This window comes from Lygodium microphyllum, chromosome 5 (genome assembly GCF_053477565.2).
Source record: "Lygodium microphyllum isolate KBCC chromosome 5, Lygodium_microphyllum_v1.1.10, whole genome shotgun sequence".
Lineage (NCBI taxonomy): Eukaryota > Viridiplantae > Streptophyta > Polypodiopsida > Schizaeales > Lygodiaceae > Lygodium > Lygodium microphyllum.
In genome coordinates this window covers 72,047,362-72,065,418 of record NC_141139.1, presented here as the reverse complement: position 1 = coordinate 72,065,418, position 18,057 = coordinate 72,047,362, and the positions used below count along the sequence as shown (strand labels likewise).

Genomic DNA, 18,057 nt, shown 5'->3' with positions numbered 1-18,057 from the left:
AATTTTTTAGACATTCATTCATTTATTCTTTTGTATTGTATTATGGACCTTTGTAACTTCATCCGCACTGTCAGGATGATATGATTGTAAAAGGGCACTTGGGTAAGTGAACAATTCTCTTGCGAGGGCACTGTCCAAGTGGCACCATTGTATTGCAACTTGCGTGAGCATGACATCTTGCATTGCCCTTTGCATTACCCCATGCATTAGCATTCTGGTCATGTAAACATGCATCTGTGTGAATTTATCCCTTTTCGGTCCTTTGGAATGGTTGACTCTGAATCCACCATATTCGTGGCATTACCCATGGCAGTCCCCAAGGCAGTTTTTTCTTAGCTTGCTTGCTTCATCTATTTGCTATATCCACACTATAGCCTTATTTCTTCTTCACTGACACCTAGTAATGGTAGGGATAGTATGCTTATTTTGTGAAGGTCTTGGGTCTGACCATCCTTAATCATTCTTCCGTTTGGGGCACGAATACTCAATAGGACAAAAACCGATTTGAATCCCTACTTAATTCTATTTAAAAAAAACAAAAAAACAAAAAAAAGTCCATAGCTGATTTTATCCGCCTTTGTAGGGCTTGGTAGGACACTGGGCAACTGATATGCACCTTTTGTCCAATGCCCTGTCTTCTCTGGGGTGATCACTTGGGCTCCCTTAATAAGATAACCATGCCTCTGTAGTCTTAGTAGGCCACTCGGCAGCCGATGCGTACCCTTTGTCCAATGCTCTGGCTGCTTTGGGGTGGGACGCCTTGGGGTAAAAGATCTTTCTCGTGGCACTATTGTTGGGCCTGGGAGGGGGTGTTGAGCTAAAAATGCATTAGCTTTGACTTAAACAGCCCCAAAACTTGCTTAATTAATAAATAAACCTTCTTTATTTAAAAGAAACGCGATCTTAGAGATTTTCTGTGCCCCATAAGCACAAACCCACTTGGGAGGGCCCAAACTTTCTATAAATACGTATGCTGTCCTCCATTGAGCCTACAATCTCGTTTTTACAAATTTCAGGTGTTTCAGCTTGCTGTCCACATCCCGTTCGTGGAGGACATCTCAGTCGAAGCTGTCCATTGCTGTCTATATCAGTTGGCGCCTGATTTCCAGCCCTCTTCTCACAGCTTGGAGCTGATCCCAGCTAGGCGATTGTTGTTCTTGCACAAACCTGCTGCCCTACTGCCTGCCACGTCATCTGCAGCCTGCATTTGGCAGTTTTCTCTATTCTCCAATTGTTACCTAGCTTTCGCAGGCTGTCGCCAGGCTGTCCAACCAGCTTGCGTTTGACAGTTTTCTCTCTCTTGCAGGCTGTCTTACCTGTGTTTTTAGTTTTTCTCTCTCTTGCAAGCTGTCTTGCCTGCGTTTTTAGTTTTTCTCTCTCCTCACTGCAGTTTGCATCAGATCCAACTTCTCACTACTGTGTTTGCTGATGTTCGATATCTGGAGGCTACCTTGCTACGATTCGGGATTCGTTGGAAGTACAACACACTCTCCAACTCATTACCCCTGCCCTGATCCTTGAGATACAGGAGTTCGAGGTTTAGTATTCATTCACTGCATAGTTTGTTTGCTACATGAGCATTGTATATTCAGCAGTTATATCACTTTAGTTATTTTGTGCGTTCATTGTCTTTGAGTTACCCTAACCCTAACTATGTTCTTTTATCAGTCTGTGCTTTGTCATACAATTGTTATTTGTGTTTTTGTGTCAGAGTATTTCTTTACATCTGGTCTATGGACCATGGCCTCAAGCCACCTTGCATCTTGTAATCTTGTAATCTTGTACTGTTTTTGATAGTTAGTATAATTACCTATTATGCGAGAGAGAGAGAGAGAGAGAGAGAGAGAGAGAGAGAGAGAGAGAGTGGCTGGCATATATGGACCATGAAGAATGCATTCATCTTTGATGCTTCATCGGGCGTACAAAGCCATATAGCCGGGTTGAAAGGACTTCTTCATTGGCAGCTTGACTTGATTGAGTCAAAGGATATTTGCCCTAGATAGGATTTGCAATTACCTTTTATGAGAGAGAGAGAGAGAGAGAGAGTGTGTGTGTGTCCATGTGAGGAATCAAACCCACGGTCCCCAGGCTGGTAGTTAAGCACCCTACCATTTCTTGGTCGCATGCCTGCACCCCCAAACGCATGGGTGGCGGAGCTATCTTAGATGCCCAAACTCACATGCAGGCACTCCGCTGGTCTCTCTTCCGCGCCATGTGTTTGGATCATCATCCATGGGTCGATATAGCCCGTTATTTTCTTGAGAGCCATGGGCTTCTACATGGCAATACCCAAATCCGGACTTCTTGGTGGCATGTTCTTAATGCTGATTCGAGGTTCTCCAGTTCTTCTTCGTCGCTGCTTAATCATTTGGTATGTTCCTGGAAACGGGTCCTTATAAAGGCTCAATGGCATCCAGTGGAGGATCGCGTGGCTATGAATTCTTTTCAATTGGAATTATTGGCAGTCTCGCGTTTACTTGTATGGGAAGGCAAAAATGAGCTTAGACCACAATTCAACCGGATGGCTCGTTTGGGCTTGTCTTCGGTTGCGGATGCCACCCTTGCTAGTCGCAATGTACTTATATCTTTTCGTACAGCTAGGAGGCTTTACAGGATCCCGCGGGGATATAGGCCGTTATGGGAACAGCTTTTGCGGATGCTCCAGAGCAGACAACCCTTTCCTGACCTTGCTTCAGATCATCCCTGGCAGGATTGGGACCTACAAGGCCGGCTGACTTTAAGCAAAGCTTCTGCTAATCAAGTTTATCATATTCTGATCAAAGATCAACAATGGTTAGTTAACAAAGCCAATGCTTTATGGGGCTTGCGAAAGCCCCGGTCTTGGTGGAGGGCAACTGTGATGGAGGGCTGGTTGAACAAGACCCCCTTCAAATGTAAAGTCTTTCTTTGGAGAGTGATGATTGGTGGTCTTCCGCTTGCGTGAGCTCTTTCCAAGCGACGAATCTCCAATGGCAACTGTTTCTTTTGCACCATTGCTGTGGAATCAGCCCGCCACAGATTTATTTCTTGCCCCGTCGCTAAAAAAGTCTGGTTCTTTTTGTCGGCTATTTGGCAAGGAGCGGTTGGATTCACCCTGCGCCCATTTGATTGGGTTTTCGGACAGCCCAAATACCCCACTCCTGCACAGCCACACATGAAACTCATGTATCATTTTCTCCGATATTGGGGCTGTTGGCATAACTGGACCATTAGGAATGCTTTTCTCTTTGACTCCGCCTATAATGTTCAGCGACATATTGCAAGGCTTAAGGGCCTTTTGTATTGGCAGTTGGATCTTCTCCGACATTCTGATTTGCTCTCTAGGGAGGACTTCCGTACCTGGCTTATGGCAATTTCATCTGCCCCCTTGCCATAACTTTGTAACTCGTAGCAATTAGCCCCTTTTCACATGATGGCCTGGAATTGGCGTCATGTTTCTTGTAATCAAGTTATCTTGTACTTTTTTTCGTAATTAATACAATTACCTTTTACGAAAAAAAAAAAAAAGAGAGTGTGTGTGTGTGTACATTTGACCGGGTCATCTCAAATTGAGAACAAGAATGAAAATGAAAACAACTACGATGACTGAAAGTTTAGGCTACCAACTAACTATGATGGCTGTAAGTATAGGCTACCACCATGTCCCAAATGATCTCTCAATGATCCTTCAACTAACCTGTAGGATCACACCATGATCAATATGACTCTCTAGAAACAATATACCCTCCTTGAGGCAAGAATATCTGTCATGGGAAGCCATTGGAAACTATCACGGTACAAACTTGCTTCAGTTGGAAATTTTGGGATCCTCTAGAGCAATTAGATGGTAGGTTAAGAATTTGATGCATAGGCAACTAAATCACATGGCACATCTTGCCATTGTTAGCCAGCAAATGCATTGCTCACTGCAACAAACAGGGTCTTGTTATCTGGAAACAGCTGCAAGGATCCTTGTTCATTTCTGGATTGCAGACTGAGGCATGAGTGCAGGTCGGAACTTGCTAAGGGGTGGGTCATTTCTGGAAAGAGCTGCAAGGATCCTTGGTCATTTCTGGATGGTGGACTGAGGCAAGAGTGCAGGTCGGAAGGTGCTAGGGAGCGGGTCTATATTCACAAGGCCCCAAGGGAGTGTTAAAACAGGTGACGAAGAAAAGAACTGACAAGACGACAGAGCGCATGAAGCAGTCATGCGAGCTGATATGACTGTGGTCACGGCAATGACAGGCAGTCATGACAGTGACCTGCAGCCATGACAGTATGAAATGAAGGGGTTGACAGGTTAGATCAATAGGAGGAACAGCCCACATTGTCTCATCACTGGCTCATAAGTTGCAGCAACTAACAAAACTTGTCATGTGCATGCAGTGAAAGAAGATTGTTTATGAGCAAAAGCTGCATGTTTTAAGAAAGACAGGATCTACAGTAGGCACTACTTTCAAATGGACAGGTAAGACTGGTAGACGATCCTGGGTAAAATCTTTATAGCTCTGCTTTGATGGGATGAATGTGGTCTGATAAGGATGAACTAAGCAGCGGTGCTGCAGGGTCAAAAAAGTTGGGTCCTTAGATCCCTGGTTTTATTGCATTTGTTAAGTTGATTTGTGAATTGGTTTTGTATTTAGTTGGGTCCTTAGATCCCTGGTTTTATTGCATTTGTTAAGTTGATTTGTGAATTGGTTTTGTATTTAGTGGGGAAGGCCTTCTTATCATGTATGGAACTGCATCAGGAGGTGTTTTACCATATGATGTGTTGCATTATTTATTGCTTCCTGTTTTACTTTTCCAGGTTTACAGCAGATGGCTACCCTCCTGGGCTGCTCAATGGGTAGCACAGTCCCAGCTGCTCTCTGTTAGTGACTTTTTTCGACATCTACATGTGCATGTAATCCACTTTTATGCCAAGACATTTCTAGATTGAAACTTTCTTTGGAATTAGAAGCTGCCCAGTTTGTTTCTTATGAGAAAATCAAATGCTATGGATTTGTCTAAACATATGCAAGTACACTTATGACAATTTCTTCGTCTACTGCTGTTTTCAGAATGTTTTGTTCTACTGTTGATAAGTGCATTTCTTCAACCAGCAGTTGTTTTATGTATGACAGGTCGTGAAACAAATGATGAGTAATGAATTGAAGAGGCAATGGAAACAATTGCTTGCTAGCATCAACTCTTATATTAAGATGCTTAGAATCAAGACAGTATCCTATTTCAACACTGTGAAGACCTATATTTCAAGACATTATGCAGATGCTATCAAGGTAGCGGGAAAAATTATACAGGTTCACAACTTGTATTCAATCACAAGATCAGCACCCCTCCTCTCTTCTGCGCTCTCCTGATGGCTTGTTTCTCATTTTCGTGTAACAAGGTTGTGAGGAAAATATGCCATCCATATATGGATGAGATCATTGACTTGATTCAGCCATCACTGACTTGGACTCGAGAAGTTTCGGAACCCTACACCAAAAAAGTCATCAAATACTATTATAAAGTTCTAAAACCTGCAACAAAGTTACACCTTCAGGTACTTCGAGCTTCCTTTTTGTGGCATTTCAAGGGTACAGTACAATCATTCTGTGGAGCTATCTAAGTTTACAAAACCAGTAAAGATGTTTTGGAAATAATTTGTTTCAAACAAATCATGTGCCTGCTTATCTCTTCCTGTCTAAACATGCTGGGAGTCCCTGCTACACTACATATGTGAACCCACATAGCTGAGGTTAATTAGTATATTCCAGCTTCAACGTGAAGTACGGAAAATTTTGAAGAAGAATGCTTATTTGGCCTCAGTTGCAAGCAAGGAGGTGGTCTGGTTTCTGGTATGTCTTTTCTTTGTGGTATTATAAGTTTCACACCAAGGTAACTCAGTCTTCATTACTGACTTGTGCAACTTGACAGGCCTCAGCTTTATTGGCTCTGCCTCTTTATGCTATCTTGTTGCTAGCATCCTCTTTCTTTGGGTAAGGACTGCACTCCTTTATCACGTTCTTGGCCAGTTTGTTTTATGTATAGATATGTCTCTTCCTTGGATTCTCAAGATGGTTGTGCACTAGAAAAGCTCTCTTTAGATCAGCAGTTATGGTTTTAAAAGTAGGCAAACACGAGCTTGTGCAAATTCAAACACCTTATGAAACATCTGGAAAGTGTAAAATGATCATGAATTAAAATGTAAAAATGATCATGAATTAAAAAACTGCATGGTGCAGGGGAAATGAACTAGAAATTTAAAATGTCGAGGACATGCCTCACAAACCTACATCTTAAACTCTTTAATCTGGTCTTATAGAAGTTGAGATATTGCGTAGACCAAGAGCAATGTAAAACTATGTGAACAAGTGGAACATGTGCTAGCTGCATAGTTGAGGGAAACTTTGGAATGGGAGTGGAAACGGGAACAGGGACAAGAATGGGAACATGACTCTTCAAAAGGAACATGAATGCCACATCATAAAGGAAACATGAGGATTCTGTGATATCCTAGTTAATAAGATTTAAAGATATACTTTAAAACTTTAGAAGCTATAAGCTGGAAGAAGTTATAAGTTTGAGAGAGAGAGAGAGAGAGAGAGAGAGAGAGAGAGAGAGAGAGAGGATCTGAGAAGAGCGATTGCAAGTGAGAGAGAGAAAGAGTGACGTGCCTTCTTGCCGGCGGACGGGCGTGACGCCCCTGTCCTGCGACGTTGTGTTTCTGTCCCGCGCGCTGCCTGTTTCCCTGGCTCTGTCCAGCGCAGGGTCCTGTTTTGACCTGCCCGTCACTTCGTCTCCTGCCCTTGACTTCCAGGCGCCCGTCTTTTGCCCTGCTCGAGCTAAGTCCCTGTCTTTTGCCCAGCTCGCACTCTGTCCCAGCACGATTGTCAATCATCATCGACCTAATCTGACATTCCAGTTGCACCCTGCTCTACGTCTGACAGTGAGTGTCTGATGACATGCTCTAATCCCGGGGAAGACAGACTATGAGTGAGAGAGATTGTAAAAGGTCTGTTTAAACTGAACAGCAGAGTATAGATTTGCGTAGAGGTCCTAATGTACAACGGCCTATAGAAGGAGACAGATTCAGTTCTGTTCTGTGACAGACAGCTAGGGTTGGATGTGTAATCAGCATAAACCTCAGAAATGGCGAATGTGCAGGAATCTAATGGTATTGATATGGCCTTTCTAGACCAGCATATTGGAAATGGGGATGATAAAGACTTGGCAGAATCAGATGGCGATTCGTCAGCTGAAGATTTTGGGCTCTTAATGGAAGGGCATGAGATGGGTAAACGTTGCAAGATGTTGGTCGAAGAACCGGACTTGTGTGCCCGGAATTTGCCTCAGCAAAATGTTCATGCTTCGTATTCTCAGACTAATGAGTCTTTTTAGTTTATGCTAGCCACTGCCAATTGTCTAATGTTGTAATATGCTCAAGCTAATGAGGGTAAGCGAGTTCTTTACCACAAGGGGAACTTGTGGTCGCTGTTATGGGTGCAGATCTGGTTCTACAGCAGATTGCTGCCTTCCATGAGAGGGCAGCCATCTTTTACTTTACTGGAAGGACCCCCATTGATCGCTAGAATCTGTGCATGGTTGCTATCTATGCTTGCCAATGTGGAGATGTGTCAGGATGATGCTTCAGGGCAAGGATAGGCTTCCCTTGTGGAAGAGATTTATGATGGCCCAAGGGGTTTTTTTAAGGTCCTCTTCTGCTCCCCGAAAGTGCGTGCTCATATTATGCAACGTATCCCGTTGTTCATGGATGGTTAGTTAGTTCATATGGTTCCTTGGAGGCCTATGGCGGAGTTTCAGGAGGTACCTAGGTAGGCATGTCCAATTTGGGTCGAGGTGGTTGACTTTCCAACCCATGTTTGGCGACTTCTTCCCTTGGTTTTGAGATCTCTTGGTGAGGTGTTGGTGGAGCCTTGGTTGGCCTCTCATAACAGGAATAGGGCATGTATGCATTGGGATATAGGGAAACCTCTCCCGATCAAAGTTCGTTTTGAGGTTCCGGGGTTGCAAACTTTGGTTTATGAGCTTAAATGGGGCACATTTGCTGGACACTGTTTCAGATGTGGACAATTGGGACATTTCATTTCAGAATGTGATAGAAGCCACGAGGTAATGCAACCATCCATGGATCGTGATTTGGATATGCATGACCATCTTCCCTAGTAGATGGTTCAGCAACGTGAAGCTGTTCCTGAGTAGATTGTCCAGCAGGGACAAGTAGATGGAAAGAAGGCTACTTCTCACGCTGGCATTCAGCGTGCATCGCTTTCGGTGGGTTTGAACTTGTCTCCTCAGGATAATTCCTGGGTTATGGTGGTCCGCCGTAATGCTAGAGAAGAGCCTCGGTCTACTCCTGTTCACCTAGCTCCCTAGACTATCACTCAGATGTTTCAATGCTGGTAGGGGGTTCTATATGAAATCTCAAATTGGAGTTGGTGCGAATGAAAAAAGGATTTTTGATACTACTATGTACTCTGATTCGTGAGGAAGGCTGGTGCCTCCTCGGGAAGTTTCCCGTGTCTAGCACCAGCAGTTTCCTTCTCGTACTTCAATTGCTAGTTTGCAAAGGGCAGATCTGGTAGATGTGATTCAAAGCGAGATGGAAAGATTTCAGGCAACCAAAATAGTTGATGTTAAAGGGAAAGGGAAGGTGGGGGCTCAGTAGTTTCCTTTTTTGTGATCCATCATGAGAATTGCTTTATGGTACGTTAAAGTTATCTCTTCGGGCAGTAAGCAGTATTGGTTGTGGAAAGTTGTGTTAGTCGGCAATTGGGATGTTCTTTGTGCTGTGGAGCATAAACAACATGCTTTGGCAGGATCATCTTATGTATATAAGGATTATTCTATCTTCTTTAGTGGTCGTGTTCCACATAAATATGGAGTAATGTTGGCCGTTAGATCTTCATTGCACCATCTTTGATTTCTCAGGACCATCAAGGCAAATTTATGATTTTGGAAATTCTATATGACGGAGAGGTTTTATGGCTGGTGGGTGTGTATGCTCCTTCTACTGCTTGTGAATGTCGTCAGCTTTGGGATGACTTGCATTGCCTTGCCTGGCTTGTCAAGGCTTTGTAATGGGAGATTTAAATGCATGTGCATCTTTGGATCAGATGACTTCACAACACTCAGTTATGGATGGTCCTGAGCGACAGGCTTGGGATGCTCTAGCAGTTGTGCCTTTGAAAGAGGAGATGTGGTCTTGGATGCATCCTCTCACTTAGGATATACTTATCGTTCTCTTCAGCATCCAAACACATGAGCCAGACTAGATAGGATCTATATTTGTCAAAGTGATTCTTTTCTCCCTACAATCATTGATATGTGGATAGAGCGATAGCATGTCTTGTCTGATCACTATTCTTTGATCTTGGAAATGACACACCGACTTTTTCATGCCCATAAGGCTCTCCTGGCTCGTTTGCCTCTTCGTTTCAATCAATCCTTTCTCCTATAGAATTAGTTTTTGGAATGTATTCAGCAAATAATTGATTCCTTTCGTTCTAGGGTCTTATCAGAAGGGACGGAAACATGGGCTGTTTTTAGGGATAATGCACGTTTGTTATCCTGACAGTATGGTATTCAGCATGCTTCCATTTTACATGCTGAATTGCTACATGCACAATCTTTGTTGGCCCATTCGTTGTCTCTGTGCCAATTAGGGGATACCATTGATGACTTGCTTACATACATTGAATGGTTGAAAGGCCGAGTTCAATCTTTACAGGAAGAGGAATATGCTAAATACAAATTGCTGTCTAGAGTGGAAGCTTTGCAGAAGTCAATCTCATTAATTCTTTGCTCAATTACATCAGAAATACACCCAGGAAAATATGGTGCGTTTGAAGAATGAGCAAGGTGCTATGGTGACAGATCCTGCATCCATGATTTAGATATGTGTAGATATTTATAAATCATTGTTGGGCCCTCAAGAGATTCTTTTTGACACTATACACTCTGCTCGCAGATACATTTGTGATTTGGTTAGTAATTAGGTTCAGCTAGAATGGGTAGCCTTAATGGAGGCTGATATTTCGAAGGATGAAGTGGAAGAGGTATTGTCCCATTTGCCTAAAAGGAAAAGCCCTGGTTGGGATGGGCTTCCTAATGAGCTGTTTTCAACTAATGTTGAGCAAATTAAGGATCCGTTGAGTCGCCTGTGTCAACAGGTTTGGAATTCTAATGTCATGCCTTCAGACTGGAAGATTGCAGCCATTCGGTTATTGCCTAAGGTTCCCTCTTCTACTTCTTTGAAACAATGGAGACCCATTTCTACTATGGGCTCTTTATACAAAATCTTCTAAAAAATCATTGCCAGCAAATTGCAGAAAGTATTTTCGCATTTGGTTCATCCACGCCAATACGGTTTCATTAAGGGTCGTGATATAATGCATAATATTTTGAATGTTCAACTGGGGATTAACTCAGGCCAGCAAGTTGTCATGCTTAAGCTTGATATTGAAAAGGCATTTGATCATGTAAGTTGGTCTTTTTTGAGGACACACCAGATTTTTATTGGGCTGAAGCAGTTGCTACAGCAATCTATATAATGAACAGGACTCCCACTGCAGCAATACATGGGATGACTCCAGAGGAGAGGTATACTGGTAGGAAACCAGATATTTCTCATTTGAAAATTTTTTGTTACATTGCCTATGTACATGTGCCAGATGAGTTGAGATCCAAGTTGGATCCAAAAGCTGAGATGTGCATCTTTATTGGTTACTCTCTGCAGTAAAAAGGGTATAGATGCTATAACCCTTCTACTCATAAGTTTACAGTGAGCAGAGATGTTTTTTATGAGATGAGTAGCTGGTATAAACCATAAATGTGATTGATGATATAGATGCACAAAACGGTAATGCTGCACAAAATTCACAGCAGCAGTCAGGTTTTGGGCCACGTATGGTTTCTCTTGTGGATACTATTGGTTAGGGGGCAGTGGCCCGTATTGCACTTAACGAAGGGATCACTGATGAAATTGCCTTATCTCGCTCTATCCGGCAAGGCTGCCCTCTTAGTCCTCTGTTGTTTGCATTAGTCTCTTATCCGATGCTTTCTTTGTTGGATAAGTTGGCCAATCAAGATCGTTGGTTTGTCTCTTCCTAGTGGGGCCTAACTTGTGGGTCAATCTTTGGCAGATGATTCCTTTATGTTTCTTAAGGCTGATCGCTTGAATGTTAATCGGGCAATGGTCACGTGGAAACCTTTTGCTATGGCATTGGGACTTCATATTAATGCTCAGAAATCCACATTGCTCTCTTGTACGGAAAATGATTTGCAGGCTTTGGGCTGGAATGGTATTGTGATTCTTAAGGGAAATATAACCAGACACTTGGGTTATCCTATTTGTGTGGAGGTAGCTCCTCGTGGCTTGTTGGATTGGATTGCATCCTGTATCCATGTGAGACTTAAAGTTGCTCAATGCATTATGATTAGCATGATTTCGTTTTTCTTCCCATTGCTTCCTTGGACCAAGAAGTCCCTATCGGAATTGGTTCAGCCTATCCGATTCATGTTATGGAAGAAGAAAGGAAATGACCTAGATTAGGTGTGGATTTCATGGCAACATGTCACTACTCCCAAAAGGATAGGGGTAGCAGCTCTTTTGGATGTTAATTTTCATATGGCTGCTTTGAGGTTAGCTCTTCTACAAACACTTTGTGTACAGACTCGTCCGTGGATATAGCAAAATTTTTTATAGAAAAGATTGGCATTTCTCATGGTAGCACGGTTATTCATGCTGCTTGGTGGCATGTGCTTAACTCCACAAGATCTATTAAGGTCTCCTAGTCTTTTCTCCTTTCCCATATGATCACATCTTGGCAGGGGATGTTACGTTTTGCGGTTTGGCGCTCCCCGGATTTTCTTAAGGAAGAGAATTCCCTACTAGGTGAAATTTTGGTTTCCTCTAGGTTGTTGGATTGGCCTGATAAAGATTTGTAGAGAGACAAGTTTAACCGAATGGCTCGTTTGGGATTATAGAGAGTATAGGATGGTGTCATTCTTGGGCTGGCCCGTCTTTATTCCTTTCGGCGTATTCGTCAGCACTTTCAGGTGCCTAGAGAATATCATGATATTTGGACGGCCATACAGAACAAACTTGTGAGCTACTATCCGTTGCCTGTGTGATTGGATGTTTGTGATTCCTGATGATTTCGAGAAAATGTCAACCAATCAGATATATCATCAAATGGTAGAGGCCAAGAGATGGGTTACGGATAAGGCAAATAAAGTATGGCATATTCAGGATAGCAAAAAGAAGTGGCAGGATAGATTCATCCAGCTTTGGAAATCTAAGGTTCCATATCAGGGAAAAGTGTTTACGTGGATGCTACTTATTGGGGCTCTTCCTACTAGGAATGTGTTGCGTGCTCATAAGATCTCTGCTGGGCGATATATATTCTGTACCATGTGTGATGAGACAGTGCATCTTTTGTCTCTTGCCTTGTTGCAAGACAGATTTGGAGGTTTGTTTTCTATATGTGGTCCGCATTGACTCAGCACCGGATGTCAGCTCGTTCGTGGATTATGGGGAAGATGACCTCCATGACCTCTTTGAGTTTAGATTATTCTTGTCTTTTCCATTTCCTTAGATGGACAGCCTTGTGCCTTGTGGCATATTTGGCGTATTGGGAATGCCTTCATTTTTTATTTAATATCTGGCATTCATGGTCACATGGCCCAAATTCGGGGTTTAGTGTTGTGGCAAATCACCTCTATGGTGTTTGTTGATCTAGTTCTTCCTTACATTGCTGCTTCTTGGCTGGATGCTGTTCGCTCCACACCAGCTATACTTTCAGTGTGACATTTGTGTGTTAGAGGCTGTGTAGACTTTCCTTCATGTTTGTTATTTTCAATGCTGACCTGATGGTCTGATGTAAATATTTACACACACACACAGAGAGAGAGGTCTCTTTGGAGACATCTGATAAAATTGGAACAATACAGAGAAGATTAGCATGGCCCTTGCGCAAGGATGACACGCACAAATCTAGAGAGAGAGAGAGAATTGGATCTATGACATTGCTGCTCCTTGGTTGGATATTGTTCACTCCACTCCGGCTGTCCTTTTTATGTGATATTTGTGTGTTATGGTCTTGGAGGTCTTTCGTCTTGCTTTGTGATTGTACTGTTTTTCTTAGTTGACCTAATGATGTGATGTAAATATTGCCATTTAATTCAATTATCTTCACAAAAAAAAGGAGATTAAATTCTGTTGGTCATAGTTGATGGTCATAAGTGTTGGTCTTGATTGAGGGACTGTAGTTGGGACCAAATCATGGCCACAATCCTCATTTTAGTTGTTTTAATGTTCATACGTGGAAGAATCAGAATTTTTTATTTAATGAAAGGTCATGATTGAAAGGGTGGATTCCTTTTTGCTTGTAACATATTGTTTTGAATTGGCTGATCCTTGATCAACACTCAAGAGTCAAAACGGAACATTTGTGACCTAAAATAGATTATGTTTTCCCCTCTCTCTCACTCTTGCTCTTTCAACTTTAAAGTTTACCCCAACCCTCCTCCTCTCTTTCAAGTTGCTCCATACAAGGAAATATCTCAAAACATCACGGATGAGATTCTCGCCAAGATGAGAGGGGAATCCACAAGAGGAGGAAGTGGCGTATTGGCACCAACTTCTATGCCTACTAATGAGCAAGCATCGAATGTGGGTGTATCTTTAACCGATGTGGGAGAGGCCTCTACCATTGGTAGTGGAGGCTCCACATCCGCATCTGACTTTGGCAAAAGACAAAGAGTGGAGGCTCATGCGGCACATCCGTATCTGGCTCTGGCAAAAGACAAAGAGTGGAGGCTCATGCGACACCGAAGAGACAATCCTCTCTCTCTCAAGCTCCGGGTCATGTGCGTGGATCGGTGGCCTTTCTTAGAGAAAGACAACGACTTGCGAACATTGAAATTGTGCACATGGTGATTGAGTGCAATCTTGCATTCAATATCCTAAAGCAAGAGCAATGGAAGAAAGATGGTAAAAGCCATTGCTAATGTGGGTCCATGTGAAGGATGGACTAGTGTCACATATAATGACATGGGGACGAAAAAGATTAATAAAGAGGAGAGGATTGATAGAGCCCTTGATTCTATTAAGCTGCATGGATAAAATATGGTTGCTTCATTCTCATCGACGGATGGAGTGATTGTAAGAAACGGGGCATCATCAACATACTCATCTCATGTCCAATTGGCACTTACTTTTTGCGGGTCATAGATACTAGCAAGAGGGGGAGGAAAACGACGGGCGCATTCATCTACCGCCACATTTGGCAAGCTATTATTGAGGTATACATTGCCTTTTAAATTTATTTCATTTTTTTTCATTATAATTTATGCATAATTGTCTATTTCCCTATTCTCTCTAATATCTATCTCAATTCTCTCTTTCCCCCCACACCCCATCTCTCCATTCTTGAATCTTGAAAGTTGAAACTTGAAAGGCTCAACTCTCTTTTTCTCTCTCTAACCTCCAAGTATTGTTACTTGTAACTTGTGATTGTAGGTAGCCCCTCGAATGTGGTGCAAGTTGTTACTGACAATGCATCGAATTGTCAACGCATGGGCCATTTGCTTGAGGCCGAGTTTCCCACGATTATGTGGAATCCATGTGCAAGGCATTGTTTGGACTTGCTCATGGAGGATATTGGGAAGCTCAAGTGGGTGAAGAGGGTGGTTCGCAAAGCTGCACCAGTTGTCACCTTCTTCATGGTAAAGGTAAAGGTGCTCACGATGTATTGTGAGCATAGCACACTTGAGTTGAAGAAGCCTTCTTCGACTTGGTATGATTACAAAAGTCCCAAGACATTTAGGGAGGCATTTGTAAAAGTTTGAAATAGGTGTTTCATATGTTTATGAAGCGAGTTTCCTAACTATATAGAAGCACCGATGTCCATGCACACTCTACCCCTCTTTGAGGCACAACCACCTACGGTAGGAGGTGGAACTGTAGAACATGCACTTTGTCGTGGAGTATCATCCTGATTTGCCACACTGACCACAAGGTGTTGCCGCCTCCAATGCTCTAAAATAGCAAGCACATTGTCACGCACATTAGGGCAATTATCAATATCCTTACGACTAACACAAGCAAGACGATCCTTCACTTGTGTAACACTCGTGCATATGACATGGTAGTAGTTGTATTCCCTTTGCTTCGTGCTACCTCTAGCTCCATAGTTGCTAATGATGTGCGTGTGATTCCAAAATGTGTCCTTCACCATGGCTGTACCTCGTTGGAAATAGAGGCAACCAGCAGCAAAAGTGGGAAAAACCAGCTCAAACTAGTGTGGAGAGTGAAGGATGAAGAGGAGAGGGATTGCTCGCTAGAAACAGTGAAAAACAACTACAAGTCTGAGGGAAAACAGCTGCAAATACTGTGGACAGGAGTGGAAAAGGATTGGGCAGCTGAAGGATGAGGAATGTAGAGTTTCAGAACTGAAACAGCAGTAGATATGAAACAGGGGAAGTAAACAGCAGCTAAGGAGAGCATAGTAAGATGGGACGGGTTTTGTGGACGGGGATAGGGGCAAGAATTGCCATCCCGTATTATCATGAGAGGGGTTTTAACATGGGGATGGGACTGGGATGGTATGGGGATAGGATGGGAGTGGCACGGGAAGCTAAAAAATGGCCATCCCTTGTTACTATGAAGGAGAGTGATCAGTTGAGAAAGAGGGTGGAGATAGAGAAAAACAAACGCAATCAATCAGCATGTAAGGAGATGAAATGAGCCAATCATCACGAAATTGGGATAGAACACTTGCCTGAAACGTGTGAGGCCAGCTATCAGAGGCTAAACTATTACAAAATACACACATGAAAGATAAAAGGATCTACAACTCATGCACATAGATGTGTTTAAGTATGTATAGTCTTCCATGGCTAGAAAATATATGCGCAACACAAAATTTTCACATAAAAGATGGATCTATTGAGCACTGTAAGACAAGGTTGGTTGGCGAAGGGTATGCTTAGAATCATGGTATTGATTATGAGGAGACTTTTGTATCATATGGATGTTAAGAATGCCTTCTTGCATGGCAAGTTGCAAGAATGAGTTCATGTTGATGAGCAACCACTTGCTTATGTGGATGACAGTTATCTTGATAATGTATCAAGCTTCGTAAGGCCTTATATAGGCTGAAGCAAGCACCCAAGGCATGGCACGACAAGATTGTTGAATATCTTGTTAGCATTGAATTCCATAGAGCAAAGGCCGATCACTCGCTTTATGTACGTGAAAGTAATGTGGCTTCCTTCTTGAAATGATCTTTATGCCACATTAGTTATGTGTCATTGGTAAATCAACCCTGAAAGCCCTGGGCTCAGATATGAGTGGAACTCCAGACCTATTGGTCACTATGCATTCAACCTACCCAATTGAGGGATACCCAGTTCCAGAATGTTAGCTCTAGTTTAGGCAGCTTTTCCTTTTTGTTGAGCTTGTGTATGTAGTGGAATCATGATGTTGTATCTGTTGGATCTCACATGCCACTTTGGTCCCTTTAGAGATGCTAAGATGATTTGTCTGTCCATTTGTCTCTCTCTCTTCATGAAAAACTGAGGTCTAGTATTAAGTGAAGTCCAAAAGTGTTTGGAGAGGACGTTTCAAAAACGACAAAGGTAAGTCCATTTCAGTTATATTTTTTGGAAACAACAGTCTGCAAAGTTGTTTTCTTACACCCGAGAGAGAGAGAGAGAGAGAGAGAGAGAGAGAGAGAGAGAGAGAGTGTGTGTGTGTGTGAGATATGAAACTTGTGTGCAGCAATGAGAAAAAACAGAGCAGGCCTGCAAAAGGTGCACGAAAAGCAAGGCGCTCAAAACTGACCCAAAGGTAGGCTTCTGTGTTTTTGATCAACCTCTTCTTTAAGCTTCCAACTTCAGGCTTTTTGAGCACGAGCACGTTTTGTGAAATCCACCCTCCTTTACTTACAAAAGGACCATCAAATCTTTTTAGTAACCTAGGATATACTTAAATGTAATGCAAGGCAGAGCCATAAGAACACAAAATGGCATCCCTGCAAGTTTGCAACAGTACTCCCGTTTCTTTTTTCTCTTCCCCTGGCATATGTTGTTTGCTCTAATCCACGCCTTCCAGCTTTTGTTCTTTCGAGTATGATCCCTCTGGCAGCCCAACATCTATATGTTTGTGCAGTTTGTCATGATGACAGTCCATGCCCTGAAGATCTTTGGCCTGTCATACAGAGCCACTGCCTGTGTCATTGCTTGTCTTGTTCTATCAATGCTTATCACCCTTATCGGGGGATTAAATGTTCATTATTTGTACTAAATGTCAATGCTTTTTGTTTGTTCTGTTTCTGTGCATCATGAGAATCTTACTGAGGGTTTAAAAGAACAGACTTTTAACAAAGGTTTTTAAGAGCTGAAGCATGTTCTATGAGCAGTCTTGTATCTGCATCACTCGTTAACATGTTTTACCACATAAATAAAAAGACACTATCCTCTTTATAAATGGCTGCTAAGTATTATTTTTGATGATGCCTTTTTTGATGTCAAGATGCACTGTTGCATTGCATCATAACAACTGTGATCACAATTAACGGTGAGTGTGATATGGCTACAATCTGTTGCAATGCCTTCTGAATGGGGCACTCAAAAGGGTGGGCATTGTGCAATTTCAGGATTAGTATTTGGTAAGTCCAGTTGTGTGGCCACATGAACATGGATGCATCATTACTACTGCTAAGCTCAGTTTTCAGGATTACTATTTGTGTAGTTGAAGTGATAGAAAATCTTTTCCAGGTTGCATGGCTCCTATTTAAAACTTGTTGGTCAGGTGTTTTTCATGTTGCGTGGTCAGTTCCCTTTTGTATGTCGGTTTTGCAATTTTGATTGTGAATTACCATCACTGTGAATTTATATGCCATCTCTTGCTTTCATACTGCAGCACGATCTGTGTTGTCTCTTGCTTCAATACTGCAACCTAATAATGCCTTAGCGAGAAACGTATAAAATTCCCATTGGGATTGTTTTTGAACTAGCAAATCAAGCAATTTGGACATAGATTTTTAGGAATTTATACTATTTTCAAAA

At 42.4% G+C, this 18,057-nt stretch overlaps 1 protein-coding gene and 1 non-coding gene across 4 annotated transcripts in view; both read left to right on the top strand.

Annotated features, from left to right (window-relative positions):
• The window catches only part of LOC148035964 (uncharacterized), a 120,135-nt gene extending 102,821 nt beyond the window's left edge, over positions 1 to 17,314 (top strand). For 2 of the 3 annotated variants that reach the window (XM_087677948.1, XM_087677949.1), the window contains exons 5-10: positions 4,787 to 4,882; positions 5,103 to 5,258; positions 5,369 to 5,524; positions 5,739 to 5,819; positions 5,899 to 5,960; positions 16,769 to 17,314. In XM_087677948.1, coding sequence (XP_087534074.1) covers positions 5,115 to 5,258; positions 5,369 to 5,524; positions 5,739 to 5,819; positions 5,899 to 5,960; positions 16,769 to 16,841 — 516 coding nt within the window. In that variant the 5' untranslated portion in view covers positions 4,787 to 4,882; positions 5,103 to 5,114 and the 3' untranslated portion in view covers positions 16,842 to 17,314. The other variant, XM_087677950.1, reaches the window with a different exon arrangement.
• On the top strand, positions 12,898 to 13,000 carry LOC148035965 (U6 spliceosomal RNA). The gene has a single exon (XR_015691042.1). It is a non-coding gene; the product is annotated as a U6 spliceosomal RNA (small nuclear RNA).
• Positions 17,315 to 18,057: the final 743 nt, after the last annotated feature.